We start from the raw sequence: 26,153 nt of genomic DNA, 5'->3' as shown, positions 1-26,153 counted from the left end.
AGAGAGAGGGGGAGACGATAGAGAGAGGGGGAGACGATAGAGAGAGGGGGAGACGATAGAGAGAGGGGGAGACGATAGAGAGAGGGGGAGACGATAGAGAGAGGGGGAGACGATAGAGAGAGGGGGAGACGATAGAGAGATGGGGAGACGATAGAGAGATGGGGAGACGATAGAGAGAGGGGGAGACGATAGAGAGATGGGGAGACGATAGAGAGATGGGGAGACGATAGAGAGAAAGAGAGATGATAGAGAGAAAGAGAGATGAAAGAGAGATGATAGAAAGAAAGATGACAGAGGGAGAGAGACGATAGAGAGAGAGGGGGAGACGATAGAGAGAGAGATGATAAAGAGAGATGATAGAGAGAGAGGGGGAGACGATAGAGAGAGAGGGGGAGACGATAGAGAGAGAGGGGGAGACGATAGAGAGAGAGGGGGAGACGATAGAGAGGGAGACGATAGAGGGGGAGACGATAGAGGGGGAGACGATAGAGGGGGAGACGATAGAGGGGGAGACGATAGAGGGGGAGACGGATACGATAGAGAGAGAGGGGGAGACGATAGAGAGAGAGGCGATAGAGAGAGAGGGGGAGACGATAGAGAGAGAATCAACTATTAAAGACTACCAGAACCCATTGGATTCTCCAATTACCTTGAATGAGTTACAGGACAAAATAAAAACCCTCAAACCCAAAAAGGCCTGTGGTGTTGATGGTATCCTTAATGAAATGATCAAATATACAGACAACAAATTCCAATTGGCTATACTAAAACTCTTTAACATCGTCCTTAGCTCTGGCATCTTCCCCAATATTTGGAACCAAGGACTGATCACCCCAATCCACAAAAGTGGAGACAAATTTGACCCCAATAACTACCGTGGAATATGCGTCAACAGTAACCTTGGGAAAATACTCTGCATTATCATTAACAGCAGACTCGTACATTTCCTCAATGAAAACAATGTACTGAGCAAATGTCAAATTGGCTTTTTACCAAATTACCGTACAACAGACCATGTATTCACCCTACACACCCTAATTGACAACCAAACAAACCAAAACAAAGGCAAAGTCTTCTCATGCTTTGTTGATTTCAAAAAAGCCTTCGACTCAATTTGGCATGAGGGTCTGCTATACAAATTGATGGAAAGTGGTGTTGGGGGTAAAACATACGACATTATAAAATCCATGTACACAAACAACAAGTGTGCGGTTAAAATTGGCAAAAAACACACACATTTCTTCACACAGGGTCGTGGGGTGAGACAGGGATGCAGCTTAAGCCCCACCCTCTTCAACATATATATCAACGAATTGGCGCGGGCACTAGAACAGTCTGCAGCACCCGGTCTCACCCTACTAGAATCCGAAGTCAAATGTCTACTGTTTGCTGATGATCTGGTGCTTCTGTCACCAACCAAGGAGGGCCTACAGCAGCACCTAGATCTTCTGCACAGATTCTGTCAGACCTGGGCCCTGACAGTAAATCTCAGTAAGACCAAAATAATGGTGTTCCAAAAAAGGTCCAGTCACCAGGACCACAAATTCCATCTAGACACCGTTGCCCTAGAGCACACAAAAAACTATACATACCTCGGCCTAAACATCAGCACCACAGGTAACTTCCACAAAGCTGTGAACGATCTGAGAGACAAGGCAAGAAGGGCCTTCTATGCCATCAAAAGGAACATAAATTTCAACATACCAATTAGGATCTGGCTAAAAATACTTGAATCAGTCATAGAGCCCATTGCCCTTTATGGTTGTGAGGTCTGGGGTCCGCTCACCAACCAAGATTTCACAAAATGGGACAAACACCAAATTGAGACTCTGCATGCAGAATTCTGCAAAAATATCCTCCGTGTACAACGTAGAACACCAAATAATGCATGCAGAGCAGAATTAGGCCGATACCCACTAATTATCAAAATCCAGAAAAGAGCCGTTAAATTCTACAACCACCTAAAAGGAAGCGATTCCCAAACCTTCCATAACAAAGCCATCACCTACAGAGAGATGAACCTGGAGAAGAGTCCCCTAAGCAAGCTGGTCCTAGGGCTCTGTTCACAAACACAAACACACCCCACAGAGCCCCAGGACAACAGCACAATTAGACCCAACCAAATCATGAGAAAACAAAAAGATAATTACTTGACACATTGGAAAGAATTAACAAAAAAACAGAGCAAACTAGAATGCTATTTGGCCCTAAACAGAGAGTACACAGTGGCAGAATACCTGACCACTGTGACTGACCCAAACTTAAGGAAAGCTTTGACTATGTACAGACTCAGTGAGCATAGCCTTGCTATTGAGAAAGGCCGCCGTAGGCAGACATGGCTCTCAAGAGAAGACAGGCTATGTGCACACTGCCCACAAAATGAGGTGGAAACTGAGCTGCACTTCCTAACCTCCTGCCCAATGTATGACCATATTAGAGAGACATATTTCCCTCAGATTACACAGATCCACAAAGAATTCAAAAACAAATCCAATTTTGATAAACTCCCATATCTACTGGGTGAAATTCCACAGTGTGCCATCACAGCAGCAAGATTTGTGACCTGTTGCCACAAGAAAAGGGCAACCAGTGAAGAACAAACACCACTGTAAATACAACCCATATTTATGTTTATTTATTTTAACTTGTGTGCTTTAACCATTTGTACATTGTTACAACACTGCATATATATAATATGACATTTGTAATGTCTTTATTGTTTTGAAACTTCTGTATGTGTAATGTTTACTGTTCATTTTTATTGTTTATTTGACTTTTGTATATTACCTACCTCACTTGCTTTGGCAATGTTAACACATGTTTCCCATGCCAATAAAGCCCCTTGAATTGAAAAATTGAATTGAGAGAGGCGATAGAGAGAGAGAGAGAGGCGATAGAGAGAGAGGGGGAGACGATAGAGAGAGAGACGATAGAGAGAGAGGGGGAGACGATAGAGAGAGAGGGGGAGACGATAGAGAGAGAGGGGAGACGATAGAGAGAGAAGGGGAGACGATAGAGCGGGAGACGATAGAGAGAGAGGGGGAGACGATAGAGAGAGAGAGGGGAGACGATAGAGAGAGGGGGAGACGATAGAGAGAGAGAGGGGAGACGATAGAGAGAGAGGGAGACGATAGAGAGAGAGAGGGGAGACGATAGAGAGAGGGGGAGACGATAGAGAGAGAGGGGGAGATGATAAAGAGAGAGATGATAGAGAGAGACAAATGATAGAGAGGGAGGGAGAGATGATAGAGAGATGATAGAGAGGGAGATGATAGAGAGAGATGATAGATGGAGAGAGGGAGAGATAGATGATAGAGAGAGAGATGACAGAGAGGGGGAGACGATAGAGAGAGAGGGGGAGACGATAGAGAGAGAGACGATAGAGAGAGAGGTAGAGATGATAGAGAGAGAGGGAGAGATGAGAGATGATAGAGAGGGGGAGATGATAGAGAGATGATAGAGAGAGACAAATGATAGAGAGGGAGGGAGAGATGATAGAGAGATGATAGAGAGAGAGATATGATAGATAGAGAGAGATGATAGATAGAGAGAGATGATAGAGAGAAAGAGAGATGATAGAGATACAGGGGGAGATGATAGAGAGAGAGGGGGAGATGATAGAGAGAGAGGGGGAGATGATAGAGAGAGAGGGGGAGATGATAGAGAGAGAGAGGGAGATGATAGAGAGAGAGAGGGAGATCATAGAGAGAGAGAGGGAGATGAGAGAGAGAGAGATGATAGAGAGAAAGAGAGATGATAGAGATACAGGGGGAGATGATAGAGAGAGAGGGGGAGATGATAGAGAGAGAGGGGGAGATGATAGAGAGAGAGGGGGAGATGATAGAGAGAGAGAGGGAGATGATAAAGAGAGAGATGAGAGAGGGAGGGAGATGATAGAGAGAGAGATGAGAGAGGGAGGGAGATGATAGAAAGGGGGGGAGATGATAAAGAGAAAGAGATGATAGAGAGGGAGGGAGAGATGATAGAGAGGGGGGGAGATGATAAAGAGAAAGAGATGATAGAGAGGGAGGGAGAGATGATAGAGAGATGATAGAGAGGGAGATGATGGAGAGAGAGATGATAGAGAGAAAGAGAGATGATAGAGATACAGGGGGAGATGATAGAGAGAGAGGGGGAGATGATAGAGAGAGAGGGGGAGATGATAGAGAGAGAGGGGGAGATGATAGAGAGAGAGAGGGAGATGATAAAGAGAGAGATGAGAGAGGGAGGGAGATGATAGAGAGAGAGATGAGAGAGGGAGGGAGATGATAGAAAGGGGGGGAGATGATAAAGAGAAAGAGATGATAGAGAGGGAGGGAGAGATGATAGAGAGGGAGATGATGGAGAGAGAGAGATGATAGAGAGAAAGAGAGATGATAGAGAGACAGGGGGAGATGATAGAGAGAGAGAGGGGGAGATGATAGAGAGAGAGATGATAGAGAGAAAGAGAGATGATAGAGAGACAGGGGGAGATGATAGAGAGAGAGGGGGAGATGATAGAGAGAGAGGGGGAGATGATAGAGAGAGAGATGAGAGAGGGAGGGAGGGAGATGATAGAAAGAGGGGGAGATGATAAAGAGAAAGAGATGATAGAGAGAGGGGGAGATGATAAAGAGAAAGAGGGATAGAGGGACATAGAGAGAAAGAGATGATAGAGGGAGAGAGATGATAGAGGGACATAGAGAGAAAGAGATGAGAGGGAGAGAGATGATAGAGAGAGATGATGATAGAGAGAGATGATAGAGGTAGAGATGATAGAGAGAGGGGGAGATGATAAAGAGAAAGAGGGATAGAGGGACATAGAGAGAAAGAGATGATAGAGAAAGAGAGATGATAGAGAGAAAGATGACAGGGAGGGGGAGACGATAGAGAGAGAGGGGGTGACGATAGAGAGAGAGGGGGTGACGATAGAGAGAGAGGGGGTGACGATAGAGAGAGAGGGGGAGACGATAGAGAGAGAGGGGGAGACGATAGAGAGAGAGGGGGAGACGATAGAGAGAGAGGGGGAGACGATAGAGAGAGAGGGGGTGACGATAGAGAGAGAGGGGTGACGATAGAGAGAGAGGGGGTGACGATAGAGAGAGAGGGGGTGACGATAGAGAGAGAGGGGGAGACGATAGAGAGAGGGGGGGAGACGATAGAGAGAGAGGGGGAGACGATAGAGAGAGAGGGGGAGACGATAGAGAGAGAGGGGGAGACGATAGAGAGAGAGGGGGAGACGATAGAGAGAGAGGGGGAGACGATAGAGAGAGGGGGAGACGATAGAGAGAGGGGGAGACGATAGAGAGAGAGGGGGAGACGATAGAGAGAGAGGGGGAGACGATAGAGAGAGAGGGGGAGACGATAGAGAGAGAGGGGGAGACGATAGAGAGAGAGGGGGAGACGATAGAGAGAGAGGGGGAGACGATAGAGAGAGAGGGGGAGACGATAGAGAGAGAGGGGGAGATGATAAAGGGACATAGAGAGAAGGAAATGATAAAGGGACATAGAGAGAAAGAGATGATAGAGAGAGACGATAGAGAGAGAGGGGGAGACGATAGAGAGAGAGAGGGGGAGACGATAGAGAGAGAGGGGGAGACGATAGAGAGAGAGGGGGAGACGAGAGGGGGAGATGATAAAGGGACATAGAGAGAAGGAGATGATAAAGGGACATAGAGAGAAAGAGATGATAGAGAGAGACGATAGAGAGAAAGGGGGAGACGATAGAGAGAGAGGGGGAGACGATAGAGAGAGAGAGAGAGAGAGAGAGAGAGAGAGAGAAAGGGAGATGACGGAGAGAGAAAGGGAGACGACGGAGAGAGAGAGGGAGACGATAGAGAGAGAGGGGGTGACGATAGAGAGAGAGGGGGTGACGATAGAGAGAGAGGGGGTGACGATAGAGAGAGAGGGGGTGACGATAGAGAGAGAGGGGGAGACGATAGAGAGAGAGGGGGAGACGATAGAGAGAGAGGGGGATACGATAGAGAGAGAGGGGGAGACGATAGAGAGAGAGGGGGAGACGATAGAGAGAGAGGGGGAGACGATAGAGAGAGAGGGGGATACGATAGAGAGAGAGGGGGATACGATAGAGAGAGAGGGGGAGACGATAGAGAGAGAGGGGGAGACGATAGAGAGAGAGGGGGATGACGGAGAGAGAAAGGGAGATGACGGAGAGAGAGAGGGAGATGACGGAGAGAGAGAGGGAGATGACGGAGAGAGAGAGGGAGATGACGGAGAGAGAGAGGGAGATGACGGAGAGAGAGAGGGAGATGACGGAGAGAGAGAGGGAGATGACGGAGAGAGAGAGGGAGATGACGTAGAGAGAGAGGGAGATGACAGAGAGAGAGATGACAGAGAGGGAGATGACAGAGAGAGAGAGAGGGAGATGACAGAGAGAGAGAGAGGGAGATGACAGAGAGAGAGAGAGGGAGATGACAGAGAGAGAGAGAGGGAGATGACAGAGAGAGAGAAGATAAGAGCGAGGGAGATGATAAAGAGGGAGTGAGATGAGAGAACGATGATAGAGAGGGATATGAGAGATAGAGATGAGAGAGAGGGAGAGAACGAGACAAAGTTGATAGAGGGAGATGATAGCGAGAGAGAGATGATAGAGAGGGAGAGAGATGAGAGAGAGAACGATGATAGAGAGGGATATGAGAGATAGAGATGAGAGAGAGGGAGAGAGATGAGAGAGAGAGATGATAGAGAGGGAGAGAGATGAGAGAGAGAACGATGATAGAGCGAGCGAGGAGAACAATATAAGAGCAATGGAAGAAGTGAGTTGAAACACAGAAGGAGGTTGTGTGATGAAGGGGGTGTAAATGAGGAGGTGGAGAGAAAAGTGGCAGTAAGAGAGGAGAAGAGGGAGGTGGAGACAGAGCGATGGAGACAGAACGAAGAGAGAGAGAAGGCCACTGCTGGCTGAGTGCATAAGGCAGATGAGCTGTTTGCTCTGGGGTTTGTAATATTAACAAATCTGATACCAGTAATCTGCTTTGCACACACAGAACACAGAAATACACTGAGAAAATAGTCCCCTGAAAACAGAAATCTGGCAGGGCACCGTGTTGGATGATTACATATTCCTCTACGTTCTCTCTCCGAGCCTTTTGCTCAACAAAGCTTTCTTCCATTTAGCGTTGTCGTACAAACACTATGATTCCCACGCCCACGTCTTACACCAGGAAAATTGGAAGACAAAATGCGGGTGAAAATGACAGACTAATTGTAGTAATTGCCAGTGAATGGGTACAGTAGGTGTAGTGGTACCGTAGTAACATGGGCGTGCAGCAGGCGGGCGGGCAGGGAGGATAGGATGAAGCTTAGACAGATGTTTTCAGTAATACCATTAGATAATCCTTTAAATCCACCAAAAACAAGATCATTACTGCTGGGTCTATTTCTGGGAACGCATCTCATCTATTTGTTCTGGCAGGTTCTCAAACAGCCTGGGCCCGGGTCATTATGTAAAAAACTACAGCTTCATCAACATACAGACCCTCTAAACTGCACAGCACCGCATTCTGAAAGGTGCTTGAATCCAATTTAAAAAACGAAACAAAATGATATGGCAACCGTTATGGGAATCCAATATTGTTGTACAGAGCTGGGAGAACCCTTGTATGCCTTAATCTCATCTATAGAGAGCTTTAAAATAATGCAGACAATATATTTTATCATGTGGGTTATCAGATCGCAGAACGACACATAAAGGGAGGAATCAGGGGACCTGGGATGGATGAGGGGACATTAAAAGCTTTTTAGCTATGTTGCAGAGGGGAATATAGGGTTTGATGGAATCTGATCTGAGGTCAGTCACTAGGCTTTAACCACTCTGACAGGATAAATCACGCACGCACGTGCACACACACTCAGTATGGTACTGCAATCCAAATCCCCATGCCCAAAAGGACTATGTACAAGTGATTACAAAGACAAAATGATTACAAAGAACTATCGCTGTAGTAATTGATAGTAATATTCTGTCTCTTTCTGCAACCTTCCTCTCATCTGTCACTCTGTTCCTTCCAGTCATATGACAATCTCTGTCCTGTTCATTTCAACAACAACTTGTTTTGGCTCTCCTCCTCCTCTATTCCCTCCCCCTCTCAACATGTGTCATTCTCTCAGCTCTCAATCCTTGGCATAGTCCACCACCAAGCTGCTTTCTAGATCTACTGACATTCTACTGGAATATTCTACTCTATCCTCCCCTGTTAGGCATTACATTATTTTGCTCCCTCATCCCATAAAGTCATCCCTTCATCTTTGTCCTCCCCTCCTCCTTCACACTCTCTCCTTCAGAGGGAGCACAGGGCAGATGTGTAGCTAACCTTTACAGAGCAGGAAGCCATGCTACAAATGGTTCACTAGCACCTACAATAGCCTCTCCACTTTACATGTGGACACTACTGAATCTGTTCTGTTCACATTCAGTTCAGATATACACTGAGTGAACAAAACCTACACTGTTCACATTCAGTTCAGATATACACTGAGTGAACAAAACCTACACTGTTCAAAGGCACTTAAATCTTCTGTCTTCATTCACTCTCTGAATGGCACACAGACACAATCCATGTCTCAACTTTCTCAAGACTTAAAACTCCTTTAACCTGTCTCCTCCCCTTCATCTACACTGATTGAAGTGGATTTAATTTGATTTATTTATCTGATCAAATTCTTATTTTCAATGACGGCCTAGGAACAGTGGGTTAACTGCCTTGTTCAGGGGCAGAACGACATATTTTTACCTTGTCAGCTCGGGGATTCAATCTAGCAACCTTTCGGTTACAAGTCCAACGCTCTACCATTAGGCTACCTGACATCAATAAGAGATCATAGTTTTCACCTGGATTCACCTGGTCAGTCTGTCATGGAAAGAGCAGGTGTTCCTAATGTTCTGTAAACTCTATGTACAGCATTAACGTTCAGAGATATTAGGCCTAGTTCGGAGCTATTGGAGATATTAGGCCTAGTTCAGAGGTATTAGGCCTAGTTCAGAGGTATTAGGCCTAGTTCAGAGGTATTAGGCCTAGTTCAGAGAGATTAGGCCTAGTTCAGAGAGATTAGGCCTAGTTCAGAGAGATTAGGCCTAGTTCAGAGAGATTAGGCCTAGTTCAGAGATATTAGGCCTAGTTCAGAGATATTAGGCCTAGTTCAGAGATATTAACATTCTGTTGCAGTGCGTCCATTTTCAACCAATGGTTTCTGAACATGTAAATGCATGGCACTCTGGTTTTCTATTATTTAAATACAGAATTGGCCCATTTCCATTTCGCTCACATTGAAATGGCTGTCAAATGCCTGCATTCACTCCAAAATAACATCATAAAAGCCCAGAGCTCATTTTTAAATGTGCATGAGAATATGTCCACACATATTCCTGTTTCCCTTTGAAATTGCAGGTAATATTATGCATCGCTCTCTGTGTTCAATTATGTCTGCATGTGGTGGGGCTGGAATGTACGGTTGGTCCTAAATGAAAGTGACTATGCCTGGTCTGAGTTAGTGATAGAGCAGTGAAATAGGAGAGAGTGGGTAGTGGGGATTGGGTAGTGGGATGAAACCTTCCCGAGCAGAGCACTGACCACTCCATATCTCACACACACACACACAACGCTGGGCAGACAGACGGACGGACCGAAGGACGGGGAAGTTTATTTCATTACGTAAATAACCAAGATCAAGTGAAAACCAGCACACTGATGACTTTTCTGCTCTCTCTGTCTCCCACTGTAATTACATACTGTAGTGTTCAGTGCCTCTCGGCTTTCTGTCCTCAGCTGTTCACTTGCTCATATTTCATTTAGATGCCGCCCCTAAATGAAACCCTATTCCCTTTATAGGGCACTACATATGACCAAGTTCCATAGGGCCCTGGACAAAAGTAGTGCACTATAGGGTATAGCTTACCATTTGGGATGCACCCAGGCAGTGTGAAGGAGAGAAAGGGCAGAGCGTCAGCCTTTCGGTCTCTCTATAAAGCCCATCAACTCCCCATGGAGTTGTCCCCCTGGACATACAGACAGCCGGGAGGGACGACGGCAGTCTATATGATGCTTTATCTCTGGAGTACATCGACTGTATCTTCCAGACAGGTCAAGCAATTTCCCAGGTGTCTTCAAAGGCATTATATGAGAGCCAGTACATCACCAGCAGCTATCCGCCATCCTCCAGTCAGAGTGGTGATTTAGGTTGGCCAATATAACAGAGTGATCTATAGGTCGTGGTTCTCCAGGGTTGTGATGACTGGGATATGGGACAAAGAGGCACACAGGTGTGGGAGGATCTCTTTCCACCTCGTAATGTCAAGCACTCAAGAGACTTCTCACTAAACCTGAAATAGCACTGGTAAACTATCTGGTCGTTGGGAGGGGAGTGGGCCGGACATACTGTAGCTGTCTGGTCCACTGTAGCTGTCTGGCTCACTGCAGCTGTCTGGCTCACTGCAGCTGTCTGGCTCACTGCAGCTGTCTGGCTCACTGCAGCTGTCTGGCTCACTGCAGCTGTCTGGCTCACTGCAGCTGTCTGGCTCACTGCAGCTGTCTGGCCCACTGTAGCTGTCTGGCTCACTGTAGCTGTCTGGCCCACTGTAGCTGTCTGGCCCACTGTAGCTGTCTGGTCCACTGTAGCTGTCTGGTCCACTGTAGCTGTCTGGTCCACTGTAGCTGTCTGGTCCACTGCAGCTGTCTGGCCCACTGCAGCTGTCTGGTCCACTGCAGCTGTCTGGTCCACTGCAGTTGTCTGGTCCACTGCAGTTTTCTGGTCCAGGTGTGTCTGGATGTTTGTGTCTGACTGTTGTCCTCTTAGAGTCCTGAGACAGATGTGGTTGGGATTTAGGAGGGTAGTGAGGGGGCTGCCAAGCAGGAGAGCTCATTAGTCAGAGAGATGCCCTGTGTGTGTGTGTGTGTGTGTGTGTGTGTGTGTGTGTGTGTGTGTGTGTGTGTGTGTGTGTGTGTGTGTGTGTGTGTGTGTGTGTGTGTGTGTGTGTATGCGCGCGTGTGCAAAATGGGTTCCCTGCTGCTCTCTACACCCAGTGTGAGCTTCTTATGTAATTGGTGGGGACAGAAGGCCGGGACACACTGTCACACCCGAGCTCCCGCTACCTACTGCTCAGCTGTGCTGTGGGAGGAACGGAGAGGCTGGGGGGCGAGTGATGAGACGAGGGCAGGGAGGCTCCTGCCAGTCTTCCTCTATGGAGGCAGGCCTGACATTTACCATGGAAGGCTGTGGGCCGAGGTCGCTTCTGCTGCTCACACACGTTACTGCAGACTAAAATGAATGAAAGTATGTGAAACGAATCCGTCTCTGGCTGATGATGCCCCAGGATGAGGTCCAGAGGGATGATGGAGAGTGACCAGAAAGGTCTGAGACAACAGGGGCTCTCTGTGTTTGTGTGTGTGTGTGTGTGTGTGAGAGAGAGAAATAAGGCTCTGATCTCCCATTTCATTCACTCTGCTGCCATGGACACAGTGGCAGGTCAATCACTGCCTGTGTTTCATCTGACATGACATTCAACTGGTGAGGCTGTTGATCTAAGTGTCGTGCTGACATGAAAATAGCCAGAATATCTAACCACTACATTTATTACAAAGGGCCAGTCAATCATAAATAACATTCTCCTGGGCCGGCACAGTGACAAATCTATGTTTGAAAAGCCGAAAAATAAGGGCCTCCCGGGTGGCACAGTGGTCTATAAGGCATTGCATCGCAGTGCTAGCTGTGCCACCAGAGACTCTGGGTTCGAGCCCAGGCTCTGTTGCAGCCGGCTGCGACCGGGAGGTCCATGGGGCGACGCACAATTGGCCTAGCGTCGTCCGGGTTAGGGAGGGTTTGGCCGGTAGGGATATCCTTGTCTCATTGCGCACTAGTGACTCCTGTGGCGGGCCGGGCGCAGTGCACGCTGACCAGGTCGCTAGGTGTACGGTGTTTCCTCTGACACATTTGGTGCGGCTGGCTTCCGGGTTGGATGCGCGCTGTGTTAAGAAGCAGTGCGGCTTGGTTGGGTTGTGTTTCGGAAGACGCATGGCTTCCGACCTTCGTCTCTCCCGAGCCCGTACGGGAGTTGTAGCGATGAGACAAGATAGTAACTATTAACAATTGGATATCACGAAATTGGGGAGAAAAAGGGGGTAAAATTTAAATAAATAAAAAAGGCGAAATATACAAATGACTTGTGAGTGAATGAGTCATTGAATAGGGTCCTCTGTTACATAATGCTCTCATGTCATGTACCTTCACCCCCACGTACAAGATCCTAGTTATGTCACAAGTCAATATCTCTCTGTGTGGAGGAGAGGCCCATCTCTTCCTTGCCAGAGAGCCAGTGACAGAGGACATTAAATGTTACTGCCACCCCCCATCCCTGTATTTCCCTCCCTACTTCTCCCTCCTTCCCAGTCTCCAGGATTAGGCCACGGATGACTGGGATGGCGACAACACAAGCCCTGGCTCTCCACTCCCAGAACAGCACAGTAAATATTAAAAGGAAGTTCATCAAAGTATCATTCAAGGCTGCGGTGAAGATAGCTGGTGTGGCATCAAAGGCGATGAAACATATGGCGGGATGACACACACCTTCGCCCGCCTGTCCAAGTTTTCCTCAGTTGTGTTCATATGTCTGTTTACTTGTTGTGAAAGTTGAGTTATGTCTTAAGTCTCTTTGAATGGCTTTGTCAGTTATCAAGAGCGATGCTGCACCAAATGGCACCCTAGTCCCTACATAGTGTCCTATGGGCCCTGGTCAAAGTAGCGCACTATTTAGGGCCCTGGTCAAAAGTAGCGCACTATTTAGGGCCCTAGTCAAAAGTAGCGCACTATTTAGGGCCCTAGTCAAAAGTAGCGCACTATTTAGGGCCCTAGTCAAAAGTAGCGCACTATTTAGGGCCCTGGTCAAAAGTAGCGCACTATTTAGGGCCCTGGTCAAAAGTAGCGCACTATTTAGGGCCCTGGTCAAAAGTAGCGCACTATTTAGGGCCCTGGTCAAAAGTAGGGCACTATTTAGGGCCCTAGTCAAAAGTAGCGCACTATTTAGGGCCCTGGTCAAAAGTAGGGCACTATTTAGGGCCCTGGTCAAAAGTAGCGCACTATTTAGGGCCCTGGTCAAAAGTAGCGCACTATTTAGGGCCCTGGTCAAAAGTAGCGCACTATTTAGGGCCCTGGTCAAAAGTAGCGCACTATTTAGGGCCCTGGTCAAAAGTAGCGCACTATTTAGGGCCCTGGTCAAAAGTAGCGCACTATTTAGGGCCCTGGTCAAAAGTAGCGCACTATTTAGGGCCCTGGTCAAAAGTAGCGCACTATTTAGGGCCCTGGTCAAAAGTAGCGCACTATTTATGGCAATGGTCAAAAGTAGTGCACTATTTAGGGCACTGGTCAAAAGTAGTGCACTATTTAGGGAATAGGGTGCCATTTGGGATGCTACCAGTGTGTAGCTGTATTACAGGGAAGCAGAGGATACAGTGTGAAGTCAGAGCATGCCTATTCAACTGGAGCCATTACAGCAGACCTTTACAAGGTTTACTAAGTTCTTTGTGGGCCTATCAAAGCCTCTTTAAAGAACAGAAGCAGGCCTGCTTGTGGGAGACATTCTAAATGATCAGTGGAAGCGTGGTGCAGTCTCTCTACTTCTCTGTGGGAGAGAGTATGCTTACAGGTGCCTGTGCGGAACAGATAGCCACATATTCTAAGTAGGAGCCAATCCTCTATTGGTAGGCCTGAGTGTGGCTATACAGACTGTATTGTTGAAAATGAGAGCAGTATGTACATTGCTTCTTTTATGAGCACCTCTGTCCCCGTGTGTAGGTGTTCTCTCTGGCTGTATGTGAGCACTGAGCACTGTGCTGAGTCTATGTACTGGAGGAGCCAGTCTCTGCCTACTGTGCACACGTTTGTCTGTGTCTTTGTCCTTGTGTGTGTGCACCTGTGTGCGTGCGTTCCCCCTCACAGTTGATGTGTATTAACTGACTGCATGGGCTATAATTCAGAGCAGCTTGCTCTCATTAGGGCTTATAGCTGTCCATCCCACCCAAGCTCCTTACCCACAGGGCAGCTTAGCCCCTTCATCCCCACACTGATATGGACCTCAGCCCTGGCTACTCCCCAGTCCCCACACCACACACGGACTGCCTGACAACCACAGTGGGTGAGATGGAGCCAGGCTCTTACTAGTCACTAAACATCTACATCTGACAGAACCCTCTGCTGACCCCACAGAACGAGAAGGGTGAGTAGAGGTCAGATACAGCATGGTGACCAGGGACAACTGTCCAACAATCCCTCTGTAGCTAGATCCCCTATTCATGGGTTATGCCCATTCTCTGATGTACTGCCTTCATGTAACACTTGGCCTGATCATTGGAACACAGTGAAATACTGTGACCTGGGAGTCAAATGAGGCTGCTGATTTAGTTATAGAGAGAGAAGAGCCACAAACAACAACAACTGGTGACAGAGGAAACTGCTCTCTGTCTGTAGGTTCTGGATGGGGTGAGACATGCAGGAGAGAAGGGGGAGGAAGAGAAGAGGTGAGAGGGAGGTTAGGAAGACAATTATCTGCCGTTAATTGCTCTCATTAGCTGAAATGGACTGAGATGGTCTAAGGTGATGGGGTGTCATTCATTTAGAGGACTCTGGGATTGACACAGTGTATAAGGTGTTGGTTTAAGCCCAGATACGAAAGAGAGGCAGTTCTTCTACTGATAGCAGCGCTGCTGATAAGACATGGCCCCTATCGCCACCACTCTCTCTCTGCCTCGCTCCCTCAATCCCCATTCCCTTCGTAGCCAGAGAGAGGGGGGGACGACCGTACAGGGAGTGATGGAGAGATTAGACAGAATGAGAAAGGCGTGGCACTAGTGGAGTGATGGAGAGGGGTTAAAAGGAAAGGGGGGACTGGGTAGAGGAGGAGGAGGAGAGCGGAACGTTGAGGGAAGAGAGAAAGTCAAAGCTTTCAGCACATTGCTGTTCCTGTTTCTCAACGGTCCATAACTGTGGTATGACAGGCATGGCTTCATATGAGGACACCAAGAACTACGTTTCCTGTCTAAAATCTAATATGTGCTCCGACTGAAAACCATGCGGAAGCTTCCCTTCCCTAGCTTGCTATCCTTCACTTCTATCAACTAACCTCATTAGTATTGAACATACTGTTCACCTAGGAAAGGAATCCACTTTGGATGTGGAGTGATGCAGCAATCTTCTTTTAGAGAACCCTTACAGTCGTCCCAGCAGAGAGAGAGTCAGAGAGGGGTGCAATGAGAAGATGAAGGAAACAACACACACAGAGCTGCTCTTTCAACACTTTAAATACATGTTTTAGGTCTACATTAAAGTGGGGGGATTACTGCTTTTGTTTTGAACAATTTATCAATGTTGCACACACTTGTTAAGGCACGACGTAGGCCAAAGCTCAGTGTATACAAGACAAATGATTAAAACCACTGATGCCGAGGAACTCCAAACTGTGGGAAGGTTTGGACTCCTGCATCAGTTTGTGTGAGTGTGTCTGTGTGATGGAGTGTTTGTGTGCAATAGGGGCCTATGCAGACTGTAACAAGATGTAATTAACAAGAATAATGGCTGTGCTCTCCTCCAACCGTGAATGAGTGAAGTGTTGATAGCCGCTCGGTCCGCGGAGGCAATCGTGTGTCATTTTCTGCTGAGGCACAGATATGAGCTGGCTGCGGCGGGCAGGGAATGATGATAACACTGGCTGGCTTAATGACTAGAGAGTGGCCATGCCGGCTCAACTTCACGGATCAACTTCAACTTCAGCAAGGACGACGACTGCCCACCCACCCACCTTCTAAAACCACCAAAACTTCCACACAACAAAGTCAAGGGGATCTGTTTCAGGGAGAAGCATCCATTCTTTTTACCTAACAACAAATGGATAAAATTAGCAGTTTTATTTTTAAATGAGCATGAGTGATACTTGCACTTGCCACTTATTAAACACACCAGTGAGTGGTGTACCTACCTCTCGATGATGTCAGCGATGACACAGGCAAACATCTGCAGGCCCTCCGGTAGCTGCAGGGCCACTGTGAACAGAGAGACAGACAGACAGTCAGCGGTAAGGTTAAGTGAACAACCTAGCTACACACACACAGCTGCAGTTGGAGTGACAACCACGTTATTTAATACATCCTAGACAGCATATACATGTATCTCGCTGCTTATGTTACTCCTGCAGAGTGCTTCACTGAGACAGAAGGTAGCTGACATTTCAAGGTAATTTTCTCCCATCCATTGCATTACTGTTGTCGTATCTTACTGAGTGATGCACTACAGGAAATGGAAGTGTATCAGCTCTGCCTTCACACTTCCCTTCTTCTCCTAGCAATCCATTAGTCACCTTTTCTCCACCTGTCTCTCTCAATGACAGCCAATAGCTTCATGAGTCACAGTCACACACACACACACAAATATCCCTCTCACCATGCAGACCGCTATGCATGTGGAAACTTGGTGCTTCTTCTCATGCGGCATTAAGAGAGCATGGAGAAATGGATCAAATCGCTGTGAAATGGGAATCAAGCAATCACACAAAGGAAGGATTGGTCCTGCTGCTGATGTGAAGGGCTGAGAGCAGCGGGTATTTCCGGTAGGAACTTCTCCGAGTGTGACACCAGCTATGACGAATCAATGGGAAATGCTTTCATCAGGAGGTTGACTCACTGCCAGAGTTGAGACGCAAAATATCACACCTCTTTAAATGATGCCAACAACTTTACAGAGACAAAATGCTCAAAAAAAGGCATGCTCTCTCAAAATGAAGTGTCTCACCCAATTTCCTTTTATTGTTGAGAATGTGCATGATTTAGGTTCATCTTGAATGTAAACATTAAATAAACATAATGACGTCTCAGACGTAACACAAATATTGCTGATGTAGAGATCTAGATTATAGGATATGAAGAAACAGCTACTCTTAGTCACATCAAGTCCTTGCCTCATCCTTGCGCAAATTGCTTATCCAGAGCTGTTGTCTTGGTAACATACTGATGTCCTCATGTTGGCGTGGTTACATATTGTGCTATGCATACTTATGTAAAGTTCTTAGCATGAATTAACATTTAGCCTTTCTTTACTGAAATGGGAACATATCACAGTGTGATATTTCATACTTGTATACAAGCCGTTCGTCCACTGTACTCTGCTTCACAAATCCCCTTTGATTCGATGTCATTTGCAGTAATTGAAGGAAAACTTTCAATGTATTCCTTCATCAAAGGTAACCCACTCTCCATTCACAGCGCATACTAAGATCAGTGGGGTGGATCGAGCAGACTCATGGAGCTCAGCACAGTGTCTGGAGGGACTGTCTGGAGGGTGTGATTCAATTCACTTTAGATAAAGCAGGAAGAGAGTGTTGACAATGTTTCACTGTCAGACAGACCCTGTCACACATCACCTTGATAAACCATGTGACTACAGTGAATGGACACTTAGACTGCAGTGTTGATAAATATTTCATCAGGCCCATGTTCACATACTGCAGTGTTGAAAAATATTTCATCAGGCCCATGTTCACATACTGCAGTGTTGATAAATATTTCATCAGGCCCATGTTCACATACTGCAGTGTTGATAAATATTTCATCAGGCCCATGTTCACATACTGCAGTGTTGATAAATATTTCATCAGGCCCATGTTCACATACTGCAGTGTTGAAAAATATTTCATCAGGCCCATGTTCACATACTGCAGTGTTGATAAATATTTCATCAGGCCCATGTTCACATACTGCAGTGTTGAAAAATATTTCATCAGGCCCATGTTCACATACTGCAGTGTTGATAAATATTTCATCAGGCCCATGTTCACATACTGCAGTGTTGATAAATATTTCATCAGGCCCATGTTCACATACTGCAGTGTTGAAAAATATTTCATCAGGCCCATGTTCACATACTGCAGTGTTGAAAAATATTTCATCAGGCCCATGTTCACATACTGCAGTGTTGATAAATATTTCATCAGGCCCATGTTCACATACTGCAGTGTTGATAAATATTTCATCAGGCCCATGTTCACATACTGCAGTGGTTTTCTACAGCAACACTGAACAATAAAAGATGGCCTAGGAAAAATAAAAAGCGCACTGAGCGAAAGCGCGGATGTGCCTGACGTGTGATGGATGGAGGAGAGAGGGAAGGAGGAGAGGAGTGTGTCTTGCTGATGAAAGGTTAAGGGGTCACTGTGCACCATGTAGCCAGACAGAGACAGGTCATTACCTGAGTTTACTAACCAAGAAAGGTTTCTAAGTCTCACCACAGCCCTGCCTGACAGAAACCAAGAGCTCTCTCTCCATCTGCTCTCACTGCTAAAGGCGCTGCACAAGGGTTTAGAAGCATGTGTGTGTGTGTGTGTGTGTGTGTGTGTGTGTGTGTGTGTGTGTGTGTGTGTGTGTGTGTGTGTGTGTATTGTTAGGAATTTTGTTAATAAATAGTTAAAACCAATTCTAGCTTTAGATAAAAATATAACTTGTTCAATATAACTTGTTGAACATCTTGTTCAATTGATGCCATGCACCTGCAAATAAGATTGCTCAGATGTGCGAGTGCCTTTTTGAATTTAGATAAAAATATAACAAATTGAACTCTGCATGCCTGGTGAAAAGAGATTTGTGTTGTGGGTTATAAAGTAAGCAGAAAGGGTCATTAAACTCTGGTTGAACTGACCCAACTTAGCCCTGAGATGTTTAGATAAGGCTGTGGGTCACTTTTTAGGTCTTTCATTATCTTGAGTTGTCTGCTAAAGTGGTAATCAATTATAGTGAGCCTTCAGGATAAATGATTATATGGTGTTTCATGTGAGTGCCCTGTGAGGTTAGAATGAACTTTTGAACCTGTTTTCTATTTGTCAGGGCAATGAGACTCATAACCTATGACGTCATATCTTGTATATAAGTCTGTGTTTATGATCAAATGGGAGCTTGCTCCGAGAATAAACACTATTATCTACTTTTAATATGACTGTATCCTGTCTATTTTATGTTAATAAGTATCTTACAAATTCTTATAAATAGACAGATTGAATTTAATTAATGAGTATATTATAGGAATTATTTAATTCCACTAACAGTGTGTGTGTGTGTAAACATGTGAGCTGAAAAGTCATGAATGTCACAGGAGCATTAACACAAATCGAATGTCAAGAATGCTTGTGTGTTTGTCATTCACCCCCCACTCACACGGACACACGTACCAACCGGTGCATATGATCTGTGTTTGTCATTCACCCCCCCACTCACACGGACACACGTACCAACCGGTGCATATGATCTGTGTTTGTCATTCACCCCCCCACTCACACGGACACACGTACCAACCGGTGCATATAATAGTCTGTGTTTGGTTTGAGTGTCAGCCTGTCAGCCAGTGCACAGTCGCTGTCATGTGTCATAAGGAGAAACATCTTGCACGTGCAGAGGGAAATAAAAGGACTCTGTACATTTAGCTCGAGAGACACTCTGCACTTGTGGCTGCACTGGCTGGCAGAAAGGGATGTTTCTGTCTGGGAGGAGTCCACAGAGAGTTGGTACAGCAAGGAGTTATAGTTAGTGAATGGAGAAAAAGGTCAGCTGAGGAGCTAAAAAACCCAGCTCTCTTCCAAGTCCCCAGTCCTGTCTAGCCGGGCCCCTCCACTGAGATTTGTACTGTTTCAGATTTGACTTGTGTCTAGAATAGTATTAGCGTTCTATACCAGTGTGGACTGGACGGTGCATCTGTCTGCTCACTTCATTTTGTACTTCTTCAACGTAGTCGTTAGGGTTACACTATACTGTGGGGCACACAGTCTGCACTTAGAGCTGTGCTGCTGCAGAAAACAGTTCAACCTCTGTCTGCAGTTAGTGTCTGTCTGCTCTAATGAAGCTTCTCCCAGACTCTTCACTTTCTGAAACATTCCCAAAAAACATCTGTTGAATTCTGTAGATGTAACATGGAAAGAATTCAGAGGCGTTAAACTTCCGGCGCCGAAAAGAGATGGCCGCCTCGCTTCGCGTTCCTTGGAAAATATGCAGTATTTTGTTCTTTTATGTGTTATTTCTTACATCGGTACCCCAGGTAATCTTAGGTTTCATTACATACAGTCGGGAGGAACTACTGAATATACGATTAACGTCAACTCATCATCGTTCCTACCAGGAATATGACTTTCCCGAAACGGATCCAGTGTTTTGCCTTCCACCCAATACAATGGATCTGATCCCAGCCGGCGACCCTGTGCGACGCCGAAAAAGGGGCAAACGAGGCGGTCTCGTGGTCAGGCTTCGGAGACGGGCACATCGCGCTCCACTCCCTAGCATACTACTCGCCAATGTCCAGTCTCTTGACAATAAGGTTGATGAAATCCGAGCACGGGTAGCATTCCAGAGAGACATCAGGGATTGCAACGTGCTCTGCTTCACGGAAACATGGCTAACTCAAGGGACGCTAACGGAGTCGGTGCAGCCAGCTGGTTTCTTCATGCATCGCGCCGACAGAAACAAACATCTTTCCGGTAAGAAGAGGGGCGGGGGGGTATGCCTTATGATTAACGAGAAGTGGTGTGATCATCATAACAACACACAGGAACTCAAGTCATTCTGTTCACCTGATCTAGAACTCCTCACAATCAAATGTCGACCGCATTATCTACCAAGGGAATTCTCTTCAATCATAATCACAGCCGTATATATTCCCCCCCAAGCAGACACATCGATGGCCCTGAACGAACTTTATCTGACTCTTTGTAAACTGGAAACCACACACCCTGAGGCTGCATTCATCGTAGCTGGGGATTTTAACAAGGCTAATCTAAAAACAAAACTCCCTAAATTCTATCAGCATATCGATTGTGCTACCAGGGCTGGAAAAACCCTAGATCATTGTTATACTAATTTCCGCGACGCATATAAGGCCCTCCCCCGCCCCCCTTTCGGAAAAGCTGACCACGACTCCATTTTGTTGATTCCAGCCTACAAACAGAAACTCAAACAACAAGCTCCCGCGCTCAGGTCTGTTCAACGCTGGTCCGACCAATCTGAATCCACGCTTCAAGACTGCTTCGATCACGCGGATTGGAATATGTTCCGCATCGCGTCCAACAACAATATTGACGAATATGCTGATTCGGTGAGCGAGTTCATTAGGAAGTGCATTGACGATGTCGTACCCACAGCAACGATTAAAACATTCCCAAACCAGAAACCGTGGATTGACGGCAGCATTCGCGTGAAACTGAAAGCGCGAACCACTGCTTTTAACCAGGGCAAGGTGACCGGAAGCATGACCGAATACAAACAGTGTAGCTATTCTCTCCGCAAGGCAATCAAACAGGCTAAGTCCCAGTACAGAGACAAAATCGAGTCGCAATTCAACAGCTCAGACACAAGAGGTATGTGGCAGGGTCTACAGTCAATCACGGATTACAAAAAGAAAACCAGCCCCGTCGCGGACCAGGATGTCTTGCTCCCAGACAGGCTAAACAACTTTTTTGCCCGCTTTGAGGACAATACAGTGCCACTGACACGGCCCCCTACCAAAACCTGCGGGCTCTCCTTCACTGCAGCCGAGGTGAGTAAAACATTTAAACGTGTTAACCCTCGCAAGGCTGCAGGCCCAGACGGCATTCCCAGCCGCGTCCTCAGAGCATGCGCAGACCAGCTGGCTGGTGTGTTTACGGACATATTCAATCAATCCTTATCCCAGTCTGCTGTTCCCACATGCTTCAAGAGGGCCACCATTGTTCCTGTTCCCAAGAAAGCTAAGGTAACTGAGCTAAACGACTACCGCCCCGTAGCACTCACTTCCGTCATCATGAAGTGCTTTGAGAGACTAGTCAAGGACCATATCACCTCCACCCTACCGGACACCCTAGACCCACTCCAATTTGCTTACCGACCCAATAGGTCCACAGACGACGCAATCGCAACCACACTGCACACTGCCCTAACCCATCTGGACAAGAGGAATACCCATGTGAGAATGCTGTTCATCGATTACAGCTCAGCATTCAACACCATAGTACCCTCCAAACTCGTCATCAAGCTCGAGACCCTGGGTCTCGACCCCGCCCTGTGCAACTGGGTCCTGGACTTCCTGACGGGCCGCCCCCAGGTGGTGAGGGTAGGTAACAACATCTCCACCCCGCTGATCCTCAACACTGGGGCCCCACAAGGGTGCGTTCTGAGCCCTCTCCTGTACTCCCTGTTCACCCACGACTGCGTGGCCATGCACGCCTCCAACTCAATCATCAAGTTTGCGGACGACACTACAGTGGTAGGCTTGATTACCAACAACGACGAGACGGCCTACAGGGAGGAGGTGAGGGCCCTCGGAGTGTGGTGTCAGGAAAATAACCTCACACTCAACGTCAACAAAACAAAGGAGATGATTGTGGACTTCAGGAAACAGCAGAGGGAGCACCCCCCTATCCACATCGACGGGTCAGTAGTGGAGAAGGTGGAAAGTTTTAAGTTCCTCGGTGTACACATCACGGACAAACTGAATTGGTCCACCCACACAGACAGCGTTGTGAAGAAGGCGCAGCAGCGCCTCTTCAACCTCAGGAGGCTGAAGAAATTCGGCTTGTCACCAAAAGCACTCACAAACTTCTACAGATGCACAATCGAGAGCATCCTGTCGGGCTGTATCACCGCCTGGTACGGCAACTGCTCCGCCCACAACCGTAAGGCTCTCCAGAGGGTAGTGAGGTCTGCAGAACGCATCACCGGGGGCAAACTACCTGCCCTCCAGGACACCTACACCACCCGATGTCACAGGAAGGCCATAAAGATCATCAAGGACAACAACCACCCAAGCCACTGCCTGTTCACCCCGCTATCATCCAGAAGGCGAGGTCAGTACAGGTGCATCAAAGCAGGGACCGAGAGACTGAAAAACAGCTTCTATCTCAAGGCCATCAGACTGTTAAACAGCCACCACTAACATTTAGCGGCCGCTGCCAACATACTGACTCAACTCCAGCCACTTTAAAAATGGGAATTGATGGAAATTATGTAAAAATGTACCACTAGCCACTTTAAACAATGCCACTTAATATAATGTTTACATACCCTACATTACCCATCTCATATGTATATACTGTACTCTATATCATCTACTGCATCTTGCCATCTTTATGTAATACATGTACCACTAGCCACTTTAAACTATGCCACTTTATGTTTACATACCCTACAGTACTCATCTCATATGTATATACCGTACTCTATACCATCTACTGCATCTGCCATGCCGTTCTGTACCACCACTCATTCATATATCTTTATGTACATATTCTTTATCCCTTTACACTTGTGTGTGTGTGTAAGGTAGTAGTTGTGGAATTGTTAGGTTAGATTACTTGTTGGTTATTACTGCATTGTCGGAACTAGAAGCACAAGCATTTCGCTACACTCGCATTAACATCTGCTAACCATGTGTATGTGACTAATAAAATTTGATTTGATTTGATTTGAGAAGACCAGAGGGAAATCATGAGTCTCTGCGAGTGCTACTGCTAACCTTTTGATTATTTGCGATGCTGTTGTGTCTCTTCTGAGAGAAACAGTTCTCTGTGTTTGTTTCGCAGCCCTGAGGGAAACATTTTCATGGTTCCTCCAGACAAACAAGGTTGTTTGTTCTCTCTGTTCACTTTGCCCTGCCTCTGTTTCCTGCCTTCCACTTTCACAGGTACAATTCAGTGTGCAAGGATGAACAACTGTCGTGAGAAAGAGACGATTGCAGGCACGGAAATTTAGCACACAGGAAAAACCTAGATGAAAAACAAGGACAACAGAGAGGAATTGAGGTATGATAAAGAATGCGATCAGTTAAACAATGGCTGTATTATTTAACAATAACGGATGTAATATTATAATTTGGTTGCTGTTAATATTTGTCCTATTTCATTGGAAAAGTGTTTTTTTGCATATCCCAACTCCCCCCGAGACAAGCTGAGAGTGGGGTCACGGCCAGGGTCAGCCATTATCAACGGCAACCCTGGAGCAATTAGGGTTAAGTGCCTTGCTCAAGAGCACATCGACAGATTTTTCACCTTGTTGGCTCAGGGATTCTAGCTAACAACCTTTCGGTTACTGGCCCAACGCTCTAACCAATAGGCTACCTGATGTCCAACATGATGTTGCTCCTGCAAAATGTCCTACAGTGCATTCGGAAAGAAATCAGATCCCTTGACTTTCCGCACATTGTGTTACGTTACAGCATCCCCACAGCATGATGCTGCCACCACCATGCTTCACCGTAGGGATGGGGCCAGGTTTCATCCAGACGTGACGCTTGGCATTCAGGCCAAAGAGTTCAAAATTGGTTTCATCAGACCAGAGAATCTTGTTTCTCATGGTCAGAGCCCTTTGGGTGCCTTTTGGCAAACTCCAAGTGGGCTGTTATGTGCCTTTTACTGAGGAGTGGATTCCTTCTGGCCACTCTACCATAAAGGCCTGATTGGTAGAGTGCTGCGGAGATGGTTGTCCTTCAGGAAGGTTCTCTGAGCCTACACAGAGGAACTGTGTCAGAGTGACCATCGGGTTCTTGGTCATCTTCCTGACCAAGGGCCTTCTCCCCTGATTGCTCAGTTTGGCCAGGCAGCCAGCTCTAGGAAGAGTTTTGGTGGCTCCAAACTTCTTCAATTTAATAATGATGGAGGCCAATATGTTCTTGGGGACCTTCAATGCTGCAGAAATGTTTTTGTACCTACCCTTCCCCAGATCTGTGCCTCAACACAATCCTATCTCGGAGCTCTATGGACAACTCCTTCGACCTCATGGTTTGGTTTTTGCTCTGACATGCACTGTCAACTGTGGGACCTTATATAGACAGGTGTGTTCCTTTCCAAATCATGTCCAATCAATTGAATTTACCAAGTTGTAGAAACATCTCAAGGATGTTCAATGGAATTAGGTTGCACCGGAGCTCAATTTCGAGTCTCATAGCAAAGGGTCTGAATTCTGTTCATTTTCAGACCATGAAAATAGTCTGAAATTATCAAAGTTAAATCTGAAATATCTGACGTTTCTTAGGAGCTATGGTAACTCTCCAGAAACAAAGGTATGCTAACTTAGCTGTTGCTTCTGTTTCTACTCAACAATTGAGGCTAGGCAGTAAAACAATGGTGTTTGCTTGCTTAATTTCATTCCATTCCAACAGGAAGTGAAAAGACCAAAACAAAGAGGCCAATTCAACTGAGAATGAACGAGAGAGGCTGAGTGAAAGGGGTTCAAAGCCCAGGCAGAAACAGATGGACTCAGAGGGAGATGGAGGGAGAGAGAGAGGGGTAGAGTGCAACAGAGTCGATAAGGTGATCTTTGGCCCTGCAAGCCCAGAGAGAGAAAGCTCTCTAATGAAACCAACACAGAACAGACAGAGGCTGAATCCTAAATGCCACCTATCCCCAATAGTGCCTATAGGGCTCTGATCAGAAGTAGTGCACTGTATAGGGAATAGGGGGCCATTGGGGAGGCAGTCAGAGAGACAGGCAGACTGAGTCACACCAAAGCTCATCTCACCCCGACCATGGGGACCAGTCATAGACCACCCCATTCTCCCTGCACACCAAACACCTGTTACTTAGCTAGACTGTAAACCCCCTTTACAGTATACAACACTTGTTGTTGGCTGTCATTTCCATCAACAGGGGATCAGCGTTTTGGCATGGCTCTTTCAGGACCACCCGGGTGGATATTTGACTTCAGATTTTTGGCAGCGTTAAGTGGATTACTCCCACGTGTCTTTAATTAAGTTAGCATGTTTCACACCATACTAATAGATTGAATGCTGCCGTTTTCTTAAATCGCTCCCTCTTTCCCCCTTCCCCTCCATTCTAGCACTCCATGTGTGATTGTCAGATGGGAATGCCATCACTGTGACCTGTGTGAGTGCACTGTGCAGTGGGAATGCAGGGACTCAGAGTGAGAGGGAGTAACTCACAAGCTGCAGTGGTGAAAGTGGGGTCCCTCACCCCATATCACAACCCAATAACCCCCTCTCATCACCATTACAACCCAATAACCCCCGCTCATCACCATCACAACCCAATAACCCCCTCTCATCACCATTACAACCCAATAACCCCCGCTCATCACCATCACAACCCAATAACCCCCTCTCATCACCATCACAACCCAATAACCCCCTCTCATCAACATCACAACCAAATAACCCCC

General features: G+C 46.7%; 1 protein-coding gene across 2 annotated transcripts in view; it reads right to left on the bottom strand.

Moving 5' to 3' along the window:
* Nucleotides 1-26,153, bottom strand: part of LOC139548068 (2-(3-amino-3-carboxypropyl)histidine synthase subunit 1-like) — a 105,500-nt gene that overhangs the window by 70,285 nt on the left and 9,062 nt on the right. For both annotated transcript variants that reach the window (XM_071357382.1, XM_071357383.1), the window contains exon 3: nt 15,959-16,022. In XM_071357382.1, the coding sequence (XP_071213483.1) occupies nt 15,959-16,022 (64 nt within the window). The remainder of the gene's footprint in view (nt 1-15,958; nt 16,023-26,153) is intronic.

Source organism: Salvelinus alpinus, chromosome 21 (assembly GCF_045679555.1).
Source record: "Salvelinus alpinus chromosome 21, SLU_Salpinus.1, whole genome shotgun sequence".
Lineage (NCBI taxonomy): Eukaryota > Metazoa > Chordata > Actinopteri > Salmoniformes > Salmonidae > Salvelinus > Salvelinus alpinus.
This window is presented reverse-complemented; position numbering and strand designations above follow the sequence as displayed.